Source organism: Perognathus longimembris, chromosome 2 (assembly GCF_023159225.1).
Source record: "Perognathus longimembris pacificus isolate PPM17 chromosome 2, ASM2315922v1, whole genome shotgun sequence".
Lineage (NCBI taxonomy): Eukaryota > Metazoa > Chordata > Mammalia > Rodentia > Heteromyidae > Perognathus > Perognathus longimembris.
Genome location: NC_063162.1, coordinates 137,275,185 through 137,297,571, shown reverse-complemented (window position 1 = coordinate 137,297,571; position 22,387 = coordinate 137,275,185). Strand labels below are relative to the sequence as shown.

The 22,387-nt window shown below is 35.9% G+C and overlaps 1 protein-coding gene and 1 pseudogene across 7 annotated transcripts in view; both read right to left on the bottom strand.

Moving 5' to 3' along the window:
* Positions 1 to 1,234: 1,234 nt before the first annotated feature.
* The window catches only part of Mkln1 (muskelin 1), a 250,847-nt gene continuing 229,694 nt past the window's right edge, over positions 1,235 to 22,387 (bottom strand). For 5 of the 7 annotated variants that reach the window (XM_048340240.1, XM_048340239.1, XM_048340235.1 and 2 more), the window contains 6 exons: positions 18,485 to 18,632; positions 17,325 to 17,439; positions 15,805 to 15,944; positions 11,592 to 11,694; positions 9,362 to 9,416; positions 1,235 to 1,581 (listed from right to left, as the gene is read on the bottom strand). In XM_048340240.1, the coding sequence (XP_048196197.1) occupies positions 1,460 to 1,581; positions 9,362 to 9,416; positions 11,592 to 11,694; positions 15,805 to 15,944; positions 17,325 to 17,439; positions 18,485 to 18,632 (683 nt within the window). In that variant the 3' untranslated portion in view covers positions 1,235 to 1,459. Of the gene's footprint in view, positions 1,582 to 9,074; positions 9,147 to 9,300; positions 9,417 to 11,591; positions 11,695 to 15,804; positions 15,945 to 17,324; positions 17,440 to 18,484; positions 18,633 to 22,387 lie in introns of those variants that run through there. The other 2 variants (XM_048340238.1, XM_048340236.1) reach the window with 2 other exon arrangements.
* On the bottom strand, positions 13,389 to 15,302 carry LOC125347151 (annotated as a pseudogene).

The window sequence follows — 22,387 nt, the reverse complement described above, 5'->3', positions numbered from 1 at the left end:
GCCACAACTCTACTTCTGGCCTTTTTGTTAGTTGGAGATAAGAGTCTCAACCTTCTTGCCCCAGCTGACTTTGAGCCATGATCCTCAGATCTCAACCTCCTGAGTAGCTAGGATTATAGGTGTGAGCTACAGATGCCCAGCTCACTGTTAATAGCTGACAGATGGACATTAGAGAGTCAGCTTTGGCATAGAGGGTATCAGTTGCATAAAGCAACTTTTTGAGCAAATATGAGCACTATCCATGCATAGACTTCCTTTATAACATTCCGTAGTACCTAACAGGAAAGCTATGTTACCTCCATTCCTGCATACACAAAAATGGAGTCACCAAAAAGCTCAGTTGTTATACTTTCTGTTTAATGAAAAAATATTTAACCTATCATTTTCTCCTTCTGCTCATTAAAAAAAGGCTAGTCCATATGCTTAATAAAAATGCCAACTAGCTGTACACTAATGGATAACCACAAACCACTACTCTTCAAAATATTAGTAAATACAGACAGATGAACTGGAAAAAAAGTGCAGCTCTGGAAACCCACCGTTCCAAATGAAACTGCAAGAGAGGGGAATCACAAAGTAGAATCGAGAACCTTGGTTCTGCATAGCTGTACCAAAGGAAAGACCCACTTTCTTTTAATATTGTTACAAAGACATCAATGAACATATTAAACACTATTAGACCTTTCCAGTGGTCCTTTATAGAAAGGGTCTTACAAATTTCTGAACCACAGTCTTCTCTGTTTCAGGTTTCTGTGACTTGATGCCAAACATGACTGTAGTATCTACTACAAAATATAACATCATAGAAAATTTATATACCAATCTTTGATAGGGGGTCTGGGTCAGTCTTGGATTTCGCATTATAGTTCTATGGCAAGAAGTGGAAATTTGAGTCCTGTATCCTGTAATATAAGACAATCAATATACACATATATCACCTTAACATACACCAATTGTCCCTACAAAACTACATACCTACTAAGAATGAAGAGGTAAACTAGTGACAACACTTACAAACAGTTGTGTGATGTGAGGTAAAGTGAAAAGGGAAGGGAGAAGATAAAGGAAATAAAGGCCAAACAACCTAACAGCAAAATCCAAAATTCTCATAGCACTGACTCTGTTAATAGTGCCATTTCCCAATTTGAAAAAAATTTTAAATTAGAAAAGGGTAAACTGCTTAATTCTTTTACACTTGTTAATTCTTAAAAATTAAAGAAAAAAATATATGTAATTAAATGGAAAGTATACCAACTTCACTTTATTAGCCTAATTTAGGAATAAGAGGAGAACGGGGCTGAGGTCAGGTATGAAGAAAGAGGGTTGAAACTTGTGATGGTAAGGATCCCTTCAAAACTGATGCAGTCCTCAATCACTGCAACTTGATGTCCATGAACAGAGCTGCAATCCACACCACCAAAAGCAGACTCCTGTTCTCCACTTCTGTGCCCAGCGATGGTTACAGTGTGATGAGGTCTACCAGGTTGCCTTTAGGAGGAGTCATGCTGTCAGGAAAGAAATTTACTAAGGTGTCAAAGAGCTGAGTTCTTTGAGCATAGGTGTGATCCACATCTGAAAAGCCTGGTGAAGAAGAGATAAACAAACTCATCCATTGTGTTCAGATCAATGTGGAACAGAAAAGGTAGTTGTGAGCAACAGTAATGTACAGCACAGAAACACAAATCCAATCACGCTTCAAAACCGGCTAGACTGCATTAACGTGATCCTATTTCTCTTACCTGGTAGTGGTATGGACTGAAGTGACATCAGCCTCTTTGGCTGTCAGCACATCTGTTTCCTCAACTATAAATCTGTGATAATCTTGTATGTTTCATAGGAATATCGTGAAGATTAAATGCAATTACATAAAGAAGAAGAAAAACTAATACTTTGGGAACACTGATTTTTCACCTCTTAACCAAAATGAAAAGGATCAAAGTAATCTAAAATCAATAAGGATTTAGAGCTAGAAGTACTACCAAGAAAACAGGGTGAAAATGTAGATGCTGAGAGAAGGAAAGAAATACATATATAATATACAGAATGCTGTCATGGTACTACTAAGCGCATGAGAATGGAGTAACAAACTATCTAGATAAATTATTAGAGAGTAGATGTCATTCGTAAGTAGTGGCATCTGTTAGAATTTTTCTCACTTTAGGATCAGTGAAATGCATCCTTTCTTTAGCTGGTTGGTATTTTCAGCTTAAAAGCTTCCAATTTTTAACAGAGAATTAAGGTACTTAAATGATAAAAATAAATGACTTCCCATGAGCCTTGCTGAGTGCCATCAGAAACAAAACAAGCCATAAAGAGTTTAATATGCCATGATGGTTCGGAGAAGACTCTTTCAAATCAGAATGATTCCACTCAACTTAGAATGCTTCAGTCTCACAATCTGCTTCAATCTTGTAAAGAACAGGAATGGAACATTGTCAAAGATACAGTTTCCTGGAAGGAAATAATGGCTCCAGAATGGTACATTCCTTTTTATTTTTAAAACTGTATTATTATTGTTGTTTTGGAAAGAAAAATGTTTCCTTCTTTGAGCTGGGCTTAAGATTTAACAGGCCTACTATCATATAACAGAAATGAATAAAAGGAAATAGTCCAAAATACTCACAAAACTTATCTCTAGTGAGATTATATTTCTTTCTATATTACACCTTTCTGAAATTTCCAAATGGTTTCCTTTCATGAAAATTTCAAACCCATAAAAGTTTCAAGAGACTGCAATAAGCACTCATACATATCCTTCACTCCTTTACTTAAAATCTGTTAAAGTGTTATCAACAGTGTTCTAATTGTGTGCATAAATCCTATCTATTTTGTAGAATTACTTGATGATAAATTTTATACATTTCACCCCTGAATTCTTAAGCTCATTTGAGAAAAAAAATGTCCACTTATATAACACACATATACACTGTTGGTTTAAACTTTTTTGTGTATATGTGGTGCTGGGATTGTATCCAGGGTCTTGTAGATATGGTACTGAGCAACGATCCCCAGTGCAAGGATGTAACTGCTAAAACTGGATTGTTTAGGACAATTATTAGATGGAATTTGAGCAGTGCAGAAGTGACACTGTCCTATCAGAACATATGTCTCAGTATCAATATTAACCTTGATCCCATAGTTACGTGGTGAATGTCAAATCTTCTGTGTAAAGCTCTTTTTTTTCTATCTCTGTAATTAATAAACCTCTGATGGGGAGATTGTTTGGCATTTTATATAAATATTTTATTCTTCATATGTTTACTCTCAAAGATTACAATGGTTCTTGGTAAAAAAAATTCATATAATGACTTTCTAATTCTATAATTCCTTCTATAGTTATTAGCTGACATTCTAATTTTTTTTTTTTTTTTTTTGGCCAGTCTTGGGCCTTGGACTCAGGGCCTAAGCACTGTCCCTGGCTTCTTTTTGCTCAAGGCTAGCACTCTGCCACTTGAGCCACAGCACCACTTCTGGCCATTTCCTATATATGTGGTGCTGGGGAATCAAACCCAGGGCTTCAGGTATAGGAGGCAATCACTCTTGCCACTAGGCCATATTTCTAGCCAGTTGACATTTTATTATAAAGCTCTTTTTCCTTCCTTATTTCTTCGGTTCAGTACATATGTCTGTGCTCTTCTCTTTAGACTTATTACCACTATCATTCATTCTGATACTCATATTGTCCCAGATTTGGCCAGTGAGTGCTAATCTTAATCTGGCTTCTGTATCTTCAAGAAATATATACACATCCATATCTGAGCACTTCTTAACTTTCCAACACAGAAAAATACTTCAAGCTCATTCTTACATAGCTCTGGAGGTCAGTCCTTTCTCCAAGAAGGTCTAATTCCTTTTCATAGAAAATACTAGTTAGAAAGAAAAATCTGTTGCATTACTGCCACAGTATTTCTGGGCCTATACATATACACATCTTTTGGGGGGTGGTATGAGTCTGAAATCAGGGCCCTTGCTCTTGCTAAGAGGAAGCGCTATCACTGAGCCACATATGTCCAGTCATTTCCCCCCCCACTTTCTTTTAAAAATTACTATTTTTTTGAGGTGTGGGTATGCTGGTCCTTGGGCTTGAACTCAGGGTCTGAGTGCTGTCCTCTGACCTTTTCTGCTCAAGGCTAAGAGTCTACCACTTGAGCACAGCTTCACTTCTGGCTTGTTGTTGTTTAACTGGAGATCAGCATCTCATGGACATTCCTGCTTGGGCTGGCTTCAAACTGTAATCCTCAGATCTCAACTTCCTGAGTAGCTAGGATTACAGGCATAAGCCACTAGTACCTAGCATTATTTCACATTTTAATATGACCTCTAACTGTACTGGTGAAGGGCTAACTAGTACATTAAGTATAAGAAGACCATGATGTACCTTATATTACAAAGAAAATACATGTTAGAAAAGTTTCATTTAGATGTGAGTTAAGAGTGGTATTGACCATGATTTTGATGTTAATTATTCAATGATATACATTAAATAAGTAATGCTTAAACAGAACTACATGAGTCAATGTCATATACTGATCAGTTAAAAAAATATGTCAAACAGAGGTTCACAAAGATGCAGCTCTATGTTCCCATAGAAAGACTGATCTGCATTCACTAATTCAATGTTCCCTGTGGTGCTTAAGAGTAAGCTCTGACACCATACTGATAGGGTCTGAATCCTGGCACTGCTGATCACAGTACTCTGTATAGCAAGTTAGTTTAGCCTTTAGGCGTCCTGGTTTTCATACAAGATCAAACAGCAGCTACTTTATTTTATATGGTTTAGTGTGGGATTTGATGGGATATGACATGTAAAGTGCTAAGAATAATGTCTGGTCTTATCATTGTAAGTGGTCCACGAATATTAACTAGTTATCACTAGGTCATCGCTAGTAGAACTAAAGAACTACTCTAAAAATAGGTGATCTACTTTAACTTGGTATCTGACACAGAGCATTGAGAAACAATGACAAACCTGCATTTTCCTCCAGGCATGGGAGTATTTCCCTTTTCTAGTACAAAACTATTATTTCTATAAAAAGCCCCCATAAACATGGAGTTGGATAGGAAGCTGCAGAAACTATCTCACTGCAATCTAGGTTGATGAATGGTATAAACGTTAAAAAGGTATAGCAGCTGGGAACTGGTGGCTCATGCCTGTAATCCTAGCTACTTGGGAGGCTGAGATCTGAGAAGTGCAGTTTGAAGCTAGCCCAGGGACAAAAAGTCCGTGACATTCTTATCTAATTAGCCACCTAAAACCTAGAAGTGGACCTGTGCCTCAAAGTGGCAGAGGAGGAAAAATAAGATGCAGCAAATGCCATGAGATTCTTAACTCACAATTCTAACTCATAAATATCAACAGTGCTGAAAAGCTTTTCAAGCACCTATGTGAAAGTCATTATTTCATTATCTGTGCATCTCATTTGGAATACAAGCTTTCTTCTGAAAGGAAATCTGATGACTGAAAAAGCCATCTGATGACTGAAAAAGCTCTATTGACCTAATTTTCCCTACTTGCTATTTACCTTGCTAAAAATAAGCTGAATTGCTCCAATAAACTTTCTTAAAGATACAATTCTGGCAATGGGCAAAACAGCGCAGTTCAATCTCAAAGATGCCTACAGCAATCTGAAATTCTAAAATAAGTAATTCCTGTAAGCTGTCTCTGAAGTCAGTCATTTTCAAAAACTAAGATAATACCAGATGATTGTAAACCACTTTCTTTCTGATTTTCTTGAATTTACAGAAAATATTAATAAGACTTTTAATTCTCATTGTTAACATAAATTGGATTATTTTTAAAGAGTTAGTAAAAAAGCTGGCTGGCATTATTATTATTATTATTTATAAGGCTTAGAAAATGCAATATCCATCTATACCCTGAAAGGACTGGTCAATAACATGTGTTTTTAAAAAATTCTAATTATAAAGAGTAAAATAACTGGATAGAAAGTAAGAGCAAGAACTAGGATAAACAAGCCTGAAATCTTATGAAATACTTATATATAAATAATTTATCAAAATTCTCTTTATTAAAATTAACACACAAGATAATTTGCTTATCTAAATTTTCCTCCATTACAAAGATGGCATTTTTTTTAAGCAGACAAAAAATTAGTACCATGAATGCAGCATTTATCTGTTTACTGCCTTAAGTGGTATCCCTAATTATTTCATTTAATTCTCTAAGTACTCTTTTTTTTGTTTGTTTTGTTTTGATTTTTTGCCAGTCCTGGGGCTTGAACTCAGGGCCTGAGCACTGTCCCTGGCTTCTTTTTGCTCAAGGCTAGCACTCTACCACTTGTGCCACAGTGCCACTTCCGGCTTTTTCTATATATGTGGTGCTGGGGAATCAAACCCAGGGCTTCATGTATACGAGGCGAGCACTTTACCACTAGGCCATATTCTCAGTCCCTCTCACTATTCTTATACCTCAATTTTTTTATTTTTATTTTTTGGCCAGTCCTGGGCCTTGGACTCAGGGCCTGAGCACTGTCCCTGGCTTCTTCCCGCTCAAGGCTAGCACTCTGCCACTTGAGCCACAGCGCCGCTTCTGGCCGTTTTCTGTATATGTGGTGCTGGGGAATCGAACCTAGGGCCTCGTATATCCGAGGCAGGCACTCTTGCCACTAGGCTATATCCCCAGCCCCTTATACTTCAATTTTATGAAGAAACTGACATAAGACAAGTAACTTGTTTAAGGTTTCTTTTCTTTCTTTTGATTACTTGACACTGGGTTTTGAACTCAAAGTTTTATGCTTGCTAGGCAGAAAGGCTCTTTTTACTTGAACCACACTTCTGGTCCTTTTTGTTTTAGGTTATTTGTTAGACAGGTCATGTGTTTTTGCATGGCTGGCCTCTGTTCATGATCCTACTCGTATCATACAGCTGAGGATTAAAGATTCACACTGCCTAAGCTGTCTTCTAACTGAATTCCTCTCAATCTTCACATTTCATGTCAATGGAACTAGTCATTTTAAAAATGGCTTCATAGTCATTTTAAAAATTAGCCAGTGGCAGAATTGGTATCTGATCCTCAGTTCTAACTTGTGGCCACTATGCTATAATCTAATTCTAACTACTAAACTATACTGTCTTTCTTCAAAGTAAGAAATAAAGCCTCACAGGAATTTTCTTTTTGTATTTTTATCTCATGTATTTGTACTGTTTTGGATCTAAGGTTTAGAATTCAAATAAAACTGTTCCTGAAAAAAATGTTAGCTGGCAGAGATCAGGGCAAAGACAAAGGAGTTAAGCTAAAATAGAAATATTTGCTGACACCATCCTAATGTATTTAAATTATTGCCAAGAAATTTTTGTTCTACAGACTAAAGTTAGAAGGTGTGGGGGTAGAAATGATGAAAAGGGTGACACTGATCAAGATGCATTGTATTCATAAACTGATATGTTGAATGGTAACTCCTTTGTACAACTAAAGATAAAAAAAAATAATAGGAAATAAAAGTAAACAAACCGACCAACCAACCAACAACAACAACAACAAAACCCTAAAGGATGTGAGTCAGAGCTAATTTGGCCCACTACTAAATAAAAATCATGGTCTTGTACTGTGATATTCATACATAAGGTATACACTCAAGTATCAGGCTTCCAACTTGGGCACTGTTTCATATACATTCCGAAAGGCTTGGACTTTCTGAAATAATGCCTATACTCAGATTCTCCATCACCATAGGGTTTCAACTTCTTGTAGCCCAAATATATATATATATTCAAAGCCCTCAAAGTATATGAAATAGTGGTAAACCATTATTTAAATTCTTGTAATACACTGAAGTCACATTTTGTTAACAGCCTGCTGGGTGGGTTTAGCTCATGGAATCAGAATTTAGGAATGGAAAGCCAGAAGCTGGTGTCTTACTGCCACAATCCTAGCTACTCAGGAATCTACGATACAGAAGATTGCTGTTCAAAGCTAGCTCAGGCAGAAAAGTCATTAAGACATCATCTCCAAAATAATCACCAAAAAGTTGGGCTGGAGGCTTGGCTCAAGTAAACAAGTGCTAAAACCCTAATTTTGTTCAAATCCCATGAAAACAAAAAAGCAACTTATAACTCAGGACTGAAGTTGCCTTTAGTAGTAGAGAATCTTCAATGATTTGCTATGAAAAAAAGAGATGGCAAGACTTCAAGAAATACTATTTCTCTCCATCACAGTGAAAAGCATTACATAAAATTCTGGGCTTTTATTTTCTGAGAAAGTTAACCTTAAGAGACAAAATAACAATGAAGAAATTTAATTGTAACTTCTAAGTGTTACTTTATTCTAAATATAAATAGCTATTTTTATTATATCCACTAGAAGATTTCATGCTGTTGTTCAACTCTAAGGCAAATAACAGAGCTAGTATACACTGTGTAACTACATCTTGTAATGACAAGTAGAGAACCGAAAATTCTATTTCAAAATATTACTAGGTTGGTGAAAACTGAAGCTCTGACCCCTATTACTACATCTGTGAACTAATTTTACTACATCCTTGTTGAACTACTTCAATTGTTTAGATATAATTCAATTCTCAATACCATATACACATATTTTAAAAAATAATTCATCAATACAAAATAGCAGTACTTCTTAATGAAGACTGGTGCCAGTATGAGTTTCCAAGATAAGTTAAGCAATTAACATGCCAACAAATTTCTCATTTTAAAGAAATGGTAATGTTCTCAGCTTCTAAAATATTCAGTCTGCTCCATTTAATGTTCTTTTGACATACAATTCCACAAAAAAATCCAAACCATTCATCCAACAAGTAATATCAGCAAAAGAGTTTGAAAGTCCAAAGCAATGCTGAATAAATTACTGTATTTTGACCATGATTCTATTACCATCTACGTGGATCATAATTTATATTACTGGTATAATAGGAATGGCAAATTGATCCATCAACTGGTAAGTAAGTAATGCTTAGAAAGTAAACTTTTAGCAGGTTATTAAGTAAATTTACATGTTATTGTGAAAACTTGCTCCATTTGTTTGGATATACATTTCACTTAGTACTACTGCCTGCTTCCCTTATTCCCTCCCTCCCTTTGCTCCTACCATCTTTTTAACAGAGCTAGGGTTTGAAGCTTGAGCTTGCTAGTATGCATTCTGCCATTCAAGCCACACCGCCAGCCCTAATGTTTATTTTATTTTATTTTTTTATTTTTTTTTCTCAAATTTTTATTATCAAACTGACGTACAGAGAGGTTACAGTATCATACGTTGGGCATTGGATACATTTCTTGTACTGTTTGTTGCCTTGTCCCTCATGCCCCCCTCCCTCCCCCCCTAATGTTTATTTTAAAACAAGCCAAAATCTAACATTCAAAGTATTAGGACAACTGATATACTTACCTAGAGCTGTAAAATCTGAACCAGATTTGAATAGAGCGGAAGCAAGGAGCTGAAACTGTAAAGAAAAAAAGAAGCAAATTAGTTGGCTAGTACACTTACAAAAAAATAACCCTTAGAATTCTGACCATTATTTAGACTTATGCACCTTATGCATCCAGGTCTATTTACCAACTAATGGCAAGAATGGCATCACATTTAGATTACAGAATATGATGACTTCTTTCTTTAGACCTAGGGGTTTGTGCTGCAGCCCAGAGTCGCCTCCAACTTCTTATTCTCTTGCCTCAGCTTCTCACATGTTTGGACACAGGCATGTACCATCACATCTAAGTGACATGCTGGCTTTTTTCTGGATGACTCTTACTGTTTTCCAAAACACTAGACCGAGTCCTGAAATTATCTTATTTAAAAAATTACAGGTATGTGTTTACTAAGGAAAAACAAGTTGACTATAATAATAAGAAAAAACATTCAATTGGGACTCATCACATATGGATAGACTGGTACTTGGGATGGTTAATGAATTTTCGGTATTATGTCTTCATTATACTAACATATAACTTCAAAATCAAATCATGCCCTTTATCTCATATGTTTTACAAATCAAAAAGAAAAGGCAGTGTTGTTCTTGTTTTTTTCAGGTGCATGCATGGAATTTTAGCTGCATGGAAGGCAAAAGACAGGAAGATTTAGAGTGTGTGGTCAGACTGGGCAAAGTTAGCAATACTCTAACTCACAGACAAAATAAAAGCAAAAGGGTTATGGATGTTGTTAAAGTAGTAAAGCTTAAGCTCCTTTGTATTTCCACATAAATTTTAGATTAAGTCTCTTTATGCCTCAATAATGACAACAAAATCTTAAGTTACGAGAGTATTCATAGGAATTACATTGAGCTAAGCAAAAGACCACTTTGCAGAGAATGAGAAGGTTTAAACCATTTTCAGTCTTGCAATCCATACATATTTCTATTTATTTAGGTCTCCTTTAATTCTTTCCTTCTTTTTTAAGTACTGGGGACTGAGCCCAGAATCCTACATTAGCTAGGCAAGTGCTCTACCACTTGAACTTCTACTCCAATACTTTTATTTATTTCTTGTTAAGAAAACTTGGCAGGCCTTTATTGAGTAAGTAAGTAAGCAGGAAAACAGACAAAAAGCAGACAAGACAAACAGACAAACAGAAAGGCAGAGGCACAGTTCTTTGTTTTGGCACAGAGGACATGCAGGCTCTATTGCCCTGGAAATACAATGAACCTGTTACCTGGAAGTAATCTGACATTAAATTTAAAACATGTGTCATAGCTGAAGGGAAGAGAAGCAGGCTTGTCACTGCTATAACAAAGCCACAGCAAAACAGCAGCTAACAAGTAAATAGATGAAAGGGACAAAACTATGTATCATTAGCATCAATTCTAAGTCGGAAGGTAAAATGGACTATAGTTCAGATGTTACTAGCTTAATAAGGATGGTTGGCCAAAAGAAGAAATGATAAAAGTAATCTTGGGAAGTTAGTAGAAAAAGAGGCTATAAAACAATGAAAGTCCTTGCAGGCACATTCATACAACAGATGAACAAACACACCCTTAAGAATACAAAATCTTCAGAAATAGTTGTTTCTATCTCAGGCAACAAGAAACTGAACAGCTACTGGCTTCTCAAGCTTAGGAATTATTGATAGATGAAGTCAGTCTATAGTCAAGCTATATTGCTACATTCTTGTAACCAAACATTAAGGAAGCAAGGATTCCACTGCCACCAGGCCCTCTTATCTGTCTCCCTACAAAAAAAAAAAGGGGGGGGGGTCCCATCCCTTTCAAGAGATCTTGAGTATCAACAGAAAAGTTTATATACGTAATTTTTTATGTAAAAGAACCATGGGAAAAGTAAAAAAAAAAACCCAACTATTTTCTTCCCCAAATACAAAACTTCCAAGTTAAAATTTTATATGCAGGTCTGGGATATAGCTCAGTGGCAAAGCACTTACCTAGCAAGTACAATGTTCTAGGTTCAATCCCCAGTACCAAAAAAGAAAAGACAAAAAAAATTATATGCAAGTGTTTTTTTTTAAATGTCAAGGCCTTTCTGTGTAACTTGTTCAATTTTTGTCTCATTAGCACTGCAAGAATTTTAAGATTATTGTTATTGTGTTTTCTTCATTTTCCTTTAAGTAATCAAGTTAAAGACATATTAAAAATACACAATTTCTGACGTTTACTACCATCTTCCATTACCTCTTTTGTCTCTTCTGGGTCTGAATGATCCACAGTTATATAAAGATCATTTTGCAAGTATTTCAGAGCACTAAGGGGATCCATCTGGGCCTTTTCTTCAAACCTAGAAAATATAAAAGAAGAATAACAATTAGCATGAGTATTGTTATGAAAAGTACCTTTAAGATGCATATAAGAAGAGTTATTCTGAATGTCTAAAAAACTTGTATTAGGGAATCCACTGGGAGATGTAATAACAATGCTAGGTGCCTGTAAGTAGTTGTCATTCTACAAAAACAAGGAAGAGTTCTTCTTACCCTTCTCTTAAAACAATCAAGAACAAAGCAAAGAATGTGCCAAATAATTTACATAACACAACTGTAAAGAACTCAGTGTGTTTAATCAAACCCAAGAAATGGAGAGTTGTAGGCATGGCTCAGTAGTACAGTCTGCCTACCAAGTGTGAGGTCCTGAGTTCAAACCATAGTACTTAGTTAAAAAAAAAGCCCAAAAGATACAAAATAAATACAGAACATGTCTAACATATACTTTGGAAATTATAAATATCATTAACATTGGTTAGACTTTTTTGTGTGTGGCACTGTGGTTTTGAACTCAGAGCCGTGTTCTTAGCACTGCCTGTTCTAATAAGAAAGCTCTAGGCAGAAGTAATGTTATTTTTACCATCTCATCCTCAACAGATTAGATGAGGATTGTGGCGCTTAAGCCAAGAATATTTGTAGCAAGCCCGATCAGTAACTTACTGGCAGAATTGATGCAGTAAGTACACTTTCTCCAAGGAGAAATCCTCCTCTCTTAAGAGAATTAAAATGTGAGAAATAAAAGGACACAACTGAGAAAGTTGTAAGCAGAATCATAAAATGGTAGATTCTATTTGTTCATTTATCTAGGCTGTGGGGTAGTCAGTTGAGCTGGAATGTAGTTCTAGTGCTAAGGTACTTCCTCCCACACCCACAAAAAGTAGTCAGCTAAGTAGGAGACAAAGAAGTAGAAGAAAAGCAACTATTGCAGTTCACCACCACTAGAACTGTTCTAGTATCCCTAAGTAATTTTACATTTGGCCTCACTATGCTGAAAATATGCTCAATGCTGAGCCTTAGTGCTATGGCTAGCCTTATGCTCGCTTTTTTCGTTCATGGCTGGTGCTCTACCAATTGAGCCACACCTCCAGCTTGGCTTTCTGCTGATTAGTTATATAGATGGAATCTCATGGACTTCTCTGTTGCGGCTAACTTCAAATTGATCAAACTGATTTCCTTTTTTTTTTTTTTGGCCAGTCCTGGGCCTTGGACTCAGGGCCTGAGCACTGTCCCTGGCTTCTTCTTGCTCAAGGCTAGCACTCTGCCACTTGAGCCACAGCGACGCTTCTGGCCGTTTTCTGTATATGTGGTGCTGGGGAATCGAACCTAGGGCCTCGTGTATCCGAGGCAGGCACTCTTGCCACTAGGCTATATCCCCAGCCCCAAACTGATTTCCTGATCTCAGCTACTACAATACCTAGACAGTTCTAAGCCACAGACACCAAGCTCCCTGGCAATTCTTAAATTCTTTCTGCAGGAGCTACCTTAATCACGTACTTATCCTCTGCACTCTAAAAAAAGTCCCCTAACTCATTTTCTAATAACATTTCCTGGAAAAAAAAATGGTAGTGACATTTTATTTACATCCTTGGCACACTATATTCCTTTCCCTCTAAACTTTTATTTTTGTTGGTCACGGGGCTTTAACTCAGGGCCTGGGCATGGTTCCCAAGCTTTCACTCAAGGCTAGTACTCTACTACTTCGAGCCACAGCTCCATTCTGGTTTTCTGGTGGTTAATTGGAGATAAGAGTCTCACGGACTTTCCTGCCCAGGCTGGCTATGAACTGTGATCTTTACATCTCAGCTTCCTGAATAGCTAGGATTATAAGGCATGAATTACCAGCACCCTGCTAGTCACTAACTAAACAGAGTAAGTTTTCTGTAATAACAACAACAAAAACACGGCAGTGTTTCTGAATTTGTCTTTTAATACAATAATTACTTAATAAAGGTTCAGACTTCCCTTTTTTTTTTCCCCAGAAGGCACATTTAATTTAATATCAAGAATGTAATACAAAAGGCCCAAGTACAATGAAGGAACACATTCCTCCATTAACACCAACAACAATGCTCTTTTAACATGTGCCTGAAAAAAATAATGTGGTGTACCTCATCACAGCCACACAATCTAATTGTGAAATGAATGTTTATAATGCTTCATTTTAAAGCTCAAGTTTGATACCACACCTTGTTTGTACATTCCTTCAGTTAAGATTATCTAGTTTCTGAAACCATTAAACAACAAACCATTGATTGAAACCACACTGACTTAAGACTCAGGAATTCAGAGTCCTAAGCTCATTAATTAAATATACACACTACTTGTACTAACATCTATTATTTGATTCTCTCATGGCTATTCAAAGTTGGTTCTGGTTAAATGAATCCTTTAAAAGCAAAATTCATTTTAGTTTTAACCCATAGTTCAACAATCATGAAGTCCAAAGTCTTATCAATGAAACTGACATACAGTATCTCTAAGTCATTGTGCTCATCAAGGTTATGAGCAATGAATATTCCAGTTTTTACATTTTATAGTACTTTTACAAGTTCAATTCATGATTAAAAAGTTTCTAGGTTTTCAGTCCTTCAAATTGTCTGAAGACACTATGCTATAGACTTAAGACTTCTTTTTCTCCTATTTTCTTCAAATAGAACATTTTTCAAGTGTCTACATGTTCTAGAAGAGGAATTTTTCAGGGGTGTTCTCTTCTTTGGAATAGTCCAATGGCAATCAGGCCTTTGAAGCAAGGGGAAAGGGAAGAGAGAAAAGCTGAAACACAAAGTTAATCTGGTAAGTTTTACATTAACCATTAAAGCTGGACAGTTTAAGAATGTGGCTTTTTCTTTCTTTCATTTTTTTTGCTCAAAAAGCCTGAGTCTTGGTGTGGAAATGAATCCTTGTCTGACCCACCAAAGCTTTCTCCCAGCGGGACAGTCAGGGGAGTCTTGACTGGGGAATATGATTTGTTTACCTATCAGGCATAAACTTCCAGGCATTCAGTTCATTTTGGGCTTGATCCTGTTTGTCTTTTGTTTGTTCCAGTTCATCTTTCATTTTGAGGAAAAACAAGTTGATCACTGCGTCAACCATTGTAGATCTCAGCTGTTGGGCTTGCTTGAGGTACTGGATTTGAGTAGTACATACACTCTTACATCTATTGTTCCTTGGTTGTTAGTTGATGTTTTAGTTTTTCTTCAGACTCCCTTAACCCAGTTGAGTTAAGTGACCCATTTGAGTTAAGATCTGTGTACCTGCCTTCCAAAGCTTGGACATATGCTTCACAGTTTCCATCTTAGGAGTAACTCATCTCGTGCCATAACTTTGAAGTTTGTTCCACTTAGGTGAACCCTTTTAGGAAGAGGCTCTTGGTCATCCTGAATCCTCTCCACACCTAACCTAGGCCACATGTGCGCTGCCAGTCACCAAGGCAGATGTTTCGCTGTATTCTGGCTGGTGTTCCCCTTTACTTGCAGGTCTCACTGCCACAAAATGTCAGCTTTTTCTTCTAAACTATGTATCTTATTACCATCTAACATTATCAGTAACCCCAAAGACAAACATATACATATATATTTCTATACTTTTTAGTTTTATTATCTAAGATTGAAAAGCAAACACACTGTAGGATATATACATATGTATATATATACACAAACACATATATGGGAATGTTTGATTATATAATTCTAGTTTTTACAAAAATAATGTAAAATTATTTTGTTTCATTTTGTTTAGCTGTACTGAGAAACATCAAACTATAAAGATACTGTGGAATCAACAATAAAACCACATTCACTACTAGGAGTTATTAACAAGGCTGATATATGTCATTACTCTAGGAGTGGATCTAATTTGTGTTGGGTAGAAATTGAGTAGGCACAGTGCCCTCAACAGAAACTTTTTATGACACTTGCAAAATTTCACTTGCTCTGTATTTTAAAATAAAATTATAATTTTAACTTTGTATCTCACTTTGCAAGAGGAAAGCAAAAAATAACGGGGCATCTTACAAGATTTACATTATCTTCTTATTAAGGTTACAAGTCTAGACATACAAGAGAAACCTATATCCAAAGCTAGATAATAGCTGATAATGCTAAAGATTTTTCACTAAATTATTTTTATACCTGTGTTTTCTTATGAGGTACTTGCAGTGCCTCAGTAAATAATCTTTTGATGGTCTACATAACTTCAGTGACCAGAAGTCATCTAGTCTCATCTTGGGAGAGCAAGATTTTCCTGGATTCCCACCAAATAAATAATGAACCTATAATAAGCAGAACAAATCAAATTTTTAAAAACTCATACATTCTCAAGGAACTACAGAAGCCAGAGTAAAATGTCTTCATTTAGGTATTAGCACATTACACATAATAACCTTCTTTGCCTCATTCATCTAAAAAATACTTAAAATCACTATAGCCAAAGATTTCTCTTGTTTTTCTCCAGTTTCCATTTTACTTTAAAGCATTGTGGGTGTTTTTCTAAAGTACATTTTTCATTAAAATAAGTTATACTGCCAAAAGTACAATGATAGTGGAAGATAAAACAAGATCAATAATAAAAGAAGCCAATCCCCAAGAGACAGCTCATGGAAGACAACAAATAATACGGATTACCAAGTTAACTGTTTTTGAAATAGCACATGGTACATTTTTTTTTTTAAAGCAAAAACCCCTAACAGATGTTGAATTACTGAGGGGTCACAGTGAAACATGTCAATGAAAATATTTTAACATCTTATTTTGCTTTAACTAAATGCTCAACATTAAAAATACTATTCCATCATTCAGTTACATAGCAAAAGAGTGAAAGGAATATGATTTCACTATTAAAATTTTAATGCTATTCTATATAAAGCTTTAAAGCATTTTTCTCAAATTATGGAAAACTGCTACTCAATGGCATCATGAAATATATACTATCTCTATAATATCAGATAGAAATTCATTAACCCCCAAAACTGGGAATTCCAAGTGGAAGGGTTTTTATTCATTCTCATTCTATCATTAACCCAGATGTCTCAAACAATATAGAACACGCTTACAATATTCACTGATGGCTCAAAAAGAAAGGATTATGCCATAAGCTTCTATATAATCTGACTCTAGCCACTAAACTATATATCAAACTTAAAGGACAAATACACAAAAACTTTGGAATTCAAGATCATTTTCACGAGACTACTTATGGAACAGAGGTCACTCATATACTAAAACTGTGCATCTTTTACTTAGACATTCATATTGAGGAAATAATAAGCCATGCTCTATGTCTGACCTATGCAGCTAAGAGGAAGTCATTGACCATTTCAAAAGTAGCTGGGAATGGTAATGCACACCTGTAAATTGAGCACTCAGGAGGAAGAGACAGGAAAATTATGAGTAAGTTTGAGGCCAGCCTGGCTGCATAAGACCCTGTCTCATAAAAGTCAAAGAAAGGAAAAATGTCAGGAATTAAAGAATATGCAAAAATGTTTATTCTCCTTAAAAAATTTTAGAGAAGATTTATACTAAATGCCTACTAAATGTCTACTCTGTGTTATACTTTTATTCAAATCCACTTACAATAATCAGAAAGATATTATTTGGGGATAGTTAGAATTGTAGAATATAGAATGTTTTACAGGTCAAAGTAGTTAGCATACCTTGTGTAACTCATCATAAACAAGTTGATGGGCAAATCTTGGACATGGTTCTTCCTCCTGTAGACTTTTACTTGGATTATCCTTTGCAGCTTGATCATTCTTATATACACAAGACCTGTAACACATTGCTTTTGATAACATTCTACTCTAGAAAGTTAGTAGCAAATATAGTCTTAATACATAAAAGCTATCGCCAATGTTACCAACAGAAAAAAAGTGTATTTGTTTATATCAAAGCTTAAAGTTCTGGCAACTCCTAATGAAATATAAACTTGTTAGAATCCTTGTAAACTATCATTACATAGAACACTTTGGAACACACTTACTCATGCTATGAAATACAATCAGCTTAGGACCGAAAAGTGATCCTATTTATTCACAATAAAAAGATGCATGATATACTGTATTCATTTTGGCTATAAATAAATGTCCTATTTAGAAAACAACTAATTCCTTAGTTGGTGAGCACTACTCTCCTTTCCTGGGGCGGGGGAACTAAGATTTGAACTCAAGGCTTTGAAGTTGCTAGACTGGCCCTCTACCATTTGGGCCATACTGCCAGCCTTGCTTTTGGTGGCTATTTTGCAGATAGAATCTGGCAAACTTTTCTGCCCAGCTGGCCTCAAACCATAATTCTTCACATCTGAGTAGCAAGGATTAAAGGTGAAAGCCACTGGTACACCGCTGGCCTAGCTACTCTCCATTATTAGAGGAAATAATTTGAAGTGTTTTTGTTCTAGAAAATATTCAGTTATGGAGCAATCATGGAATTTGAGAGTTAAATCCTCTGTGCTATTTTTTTTTTGCCAGTCCTGGGCCTTGGACTCAGCACCTGAGCACTGTCCCTGGCTTCTTTTTGCTCAAGGCTAGCACTCTGTCACTTGAGCCACAGCGCCACCTCTGGCCATTTTCTATATATGTGGTGCTGGGGAATTGAACCCAGGGCTTCATGTATACCTATACCAGGCAAACTCTCTTGCCACTAGGCCATATTCCCAGCCCCTCTGTACTAGTTTTTAATCAAAGCAAACTATTAGTACCAGTCCTATAAAATGCTCTGTGATTAAAGTCTTGATTTAGAAATGCTAAGTCAAACCCATACATACCAACAACCTTATAAATATTACATTGAGATTACCAAACAGACAATAAATCCTTACCAACTATTCCTCACAATGTCATAAATCCAGAATGAATTTCTGACATTCTCTTCCCTCTTTTCTTTGTCTTTGCTGAGCCCAGACAAGACATGTATTTCATTCAGTTCTGGATCAATAGTTGCTCTCTGTGTGAATCCTGTCATTGGAACTACAAATCAAGGGGGGAAAAATAAGATGTTAATATTCATTTAAGATAGCAGATTAGTACTCTTTTTTTTTGGGGGGGGGGGCAGTCCTGGACCTGGAACTCAGGGCCTGAGCACTGTCCCTGGCTTCTTTTTTTTTTTTTTTCCTCAAGGCTAGCACTCTGCCACTTGAGCCACAGCGCCACTTCTGGCCATTTCTATGTATGCGGTGCTGAGGAATCGAACCCAGGGCTTCATGTATATGAGGCAAGCACTCTTGCCACTAGGCCATATTCCCAGCCCCTAATACTAACTCTTTAAAGATTCTGTATCTTTATTTTCCTGTGTGTCCAGAATATTTATCTTCTAGTATCCTTCATAATAAATGCAAGCTCCAAAAGGCAGAGATTTTGTTCACTATTTCTGTTCCTAGTGCCTAGGACAGTGCTTGGTATAGAACAGTTATTTCTGGAAAGAATAGATGAATGCCAACTACCAGAATGGAGCTAGATTGAGAAAAGAGGTGTGCAATATAATCTTTCTAGTATGAGTTAGGAAACAGTAATGTTTCAATTAACTGATTTAATACACGGACCAGCTCTACTTTGATAGTAGAGATATGCAAATATGCAAATATTGACTTGAAAAAATTAGACCAAAAAATAAGCCAAAAAAATCCAACACAGATTTAATAAGGTCTGAATCATTTAAAGTATTTGTTCATGACACATAAAAGTATCCAAGAAAAAATGAAGAAGTCGGAGGTATACTACACACTTTATGTTCCTAAGTGGCTTAATTTCTTACTTAGCAATTTGTAAAATATAGATATGACCAATACAATTTTAAATTTAGAAATAGTTGAATACAATTTCATATATAATCCATAAATCTAACAGACTATACAGCCATACATTGCCGTATTTTATAATATACCTATTACAATATAAAATGTCACTGCTTCAACACTACACTTCCAATTTTCATATACTCAAAAAATAGATTGTAAATATTTAAACAAATCTAGAAGACCAGGGAAGAAGAAGCTAGTTATATTGATCTTGATTTTTTTACTTTTTCAAGGCCAAGTAATCCAGTATTTATTTTTTTCTTAGTTTACCTTAAAATATATTTGAGTCTTTAAAGCTCTATTTAGTAATTTTGGGACATATCAAAGATGATTCAAACATTTTCCAATAAAGATATAAAATTATATGTACACACTATACATGCCTGTACTCACTTATGAACACATATAAGTCAATCTTTTTTTTGGAGGCAGTAGAAATTTAAACCTAGGTAATTGTTCTACCGCCCAAGAGTTATGCTCCCAGCTCTTTTGTTTGTATTTTGTCCCTGAGATAGGCACCACTACCTTTGCCCATGTTAGTCTTGAACATGTGATCCTCATGCCTGTACCTCCCAAGTAACTGATACTAATAGGTATGTAACACTATGCCACACTTTGACCCAATCTTAATAAAAACAGCAGCTGGAATCACACTGGTAAGTGAAGCCACAGACAAGAAAAAGTCAGCTCAATGAACTAGAGATAAAATATGGAAAATTTTCATATAATTCATCAAATAGAAAAAGCAGAAATAGACTGTGGAGAAGATTCTCGTGGAGAGCTCCTAACATAATGTTCATTACCATTCACTCATCATGGTTTCATTTACTTGAGTTTTGATCAGAATTTACCACAGACTTGTAACAGCTCCTAGATTCACTTTCACTGAATCCAGGTTTCCAATGTGGATCTTTATATGGTAAATTTTTTTAGGTAAATGTGTCTGAGAAAATTTTATTTTACTCTATCTGAAACTATAATAATTTAAATTTCTTGGCTCAAAGTTGTTTTCCGTAGGTAGATTTTTTTTAACTTTAGTGGCTTCTCTCAGTCAATATTATTGAATCATCTGGCACCTATCTACCTTCTTGTTCCCTTGGACATTCCCTGAACTCAGTTTTTGATATTCACTAATATACAAAAACATGCTTTCCCCCAATTTGTCTTATTTTGTATACCATGAAGCCTTTTGGCACTTTTTGTTTTTGTTCTTGTTTTTCATATAGGGTCTTACTATGCTGCCGAAGCTAGCCTCAAATGTGAGTATCTATGAGAGGACTGGGATTCCAAGTAACTACCACCATACATGATTTTGAATTCTGAGAAATCAAATTCTATTATTTAGTTAATTCAACTTTAAAATGTTTTTCCCTTTTTATAGAAATTCTGTTAAGATGTTAGCACTTGCTTAATTAACTATTCTTTTTTATATACTTTCTACTTTATTTCCCCTAATTTTTATGGAAACTTATCCAGCCTAATCTTTCAATTGATTTTTTTGTATCTGTTTAAGCAGTTTCTCTCTGCTTCAGTTATATATTTTTTTATATCTGACAGTTCCATCTTGCTCTTTTATGATTTTTCCCCTAGTACTGGGGTTTGAACTCAGTGCCTGGTGCTCACAGGTACTCTTACTACTTCAGTTACACCTCCAGCCCCCTTCTGCCTTGGTTATTTTCAATGTAGGGTCACACTCCTATTTGTGTTTCCTCATGTGGCTGGGGATGAGAGGTACACAATCACTGTACCAAATCACTGTGCTTCCCTTATAGCTGGGATAATAGGCATGCGCTACTGCACCCAGTTAAAGACTGGGATGGAGTCTTACAAACTATACACCAGGACTAGCCTCAAATCTTAATCCCCCACCTCTGCCTCTCAAAAGCAGCTAGGATTACAGCTACTTGAGACACCGTACCAGACTTTATTTTTTAGATTTTATATTACCACTATAGGATGTTCCCTTATACCTTAAAATATGTTGATGCTTTTTATTTTATTAAAGTCCATAGGGTTTTGTTGTTGTTTGCTCATTTTACACCTATTTTGCAATGAATTCAGAAAAGACACTTCTACCAGCTCAGGCTCCTTCCTGTTAGCTCTTCTAAAGTGTGCTTCTCTGGGCTGGAACTTCAGCTGAACTTGATGGCTTCCTTCTTTTCCTCACCATTTTCTTTCATGCATTTCAGGAACCTATCCTGGCTCTTAAAAGTACTTGATTGCTCAACAGACACATTAATTCTCTTGACAAGAATCGCGTTTCTGGGGGCTGGGGAAATGGCCTAGTGGCAAAAGTCCATGCCTCCCTCATATACATGAAGCTCTGGGTTCAATTATCCAGCACTACATATACAGAAAACAGCCAGAAGTGGCGCTGTGGCTCAAGTGGCAGAGTGCTAGCCTTGAGCAAAAAGAAGCCAGGGACAGTGCTCAGGCCCTGAGTCCAAGCCCCAGGACTGGCAAAAAAACAAAAACAAGAATCGCATTTCTAACAATGCTAAAAGAATGCTAAGTAGCACTGCCATAAGATCTGTGGAGGATTTCTTTTGATGTCTACGATATCATTTTTCTTGTGGAGTTACATGTATATGGTCATAAGAATAACCTCATCCATGTTTTCTAAAAGGTCTAGAGAGCATTTATCAGATGCTTTTCCTTTGTGTTCCTCCTTTTAACTTTTCTGGAAAATAGAGATCTGACTAAAAGGCAATCAATCATGTTTATCTTAAATTCTTGGTTTACCTACTTTAATAAGGTAGCTTTAGATTGTATATTGATTCTTTTTAAGTAATCGTAGTCCTCAACTCTCTAGTATATTGATCTATTTTTTTTTTAAAGAAAATCAGCTATTCTTTCAGATGAAATATACTTGGGAGGGCCTTGGAGATAAAGCTTGGACTGGCATCAGTTATAAGTGAGTGACTAAAG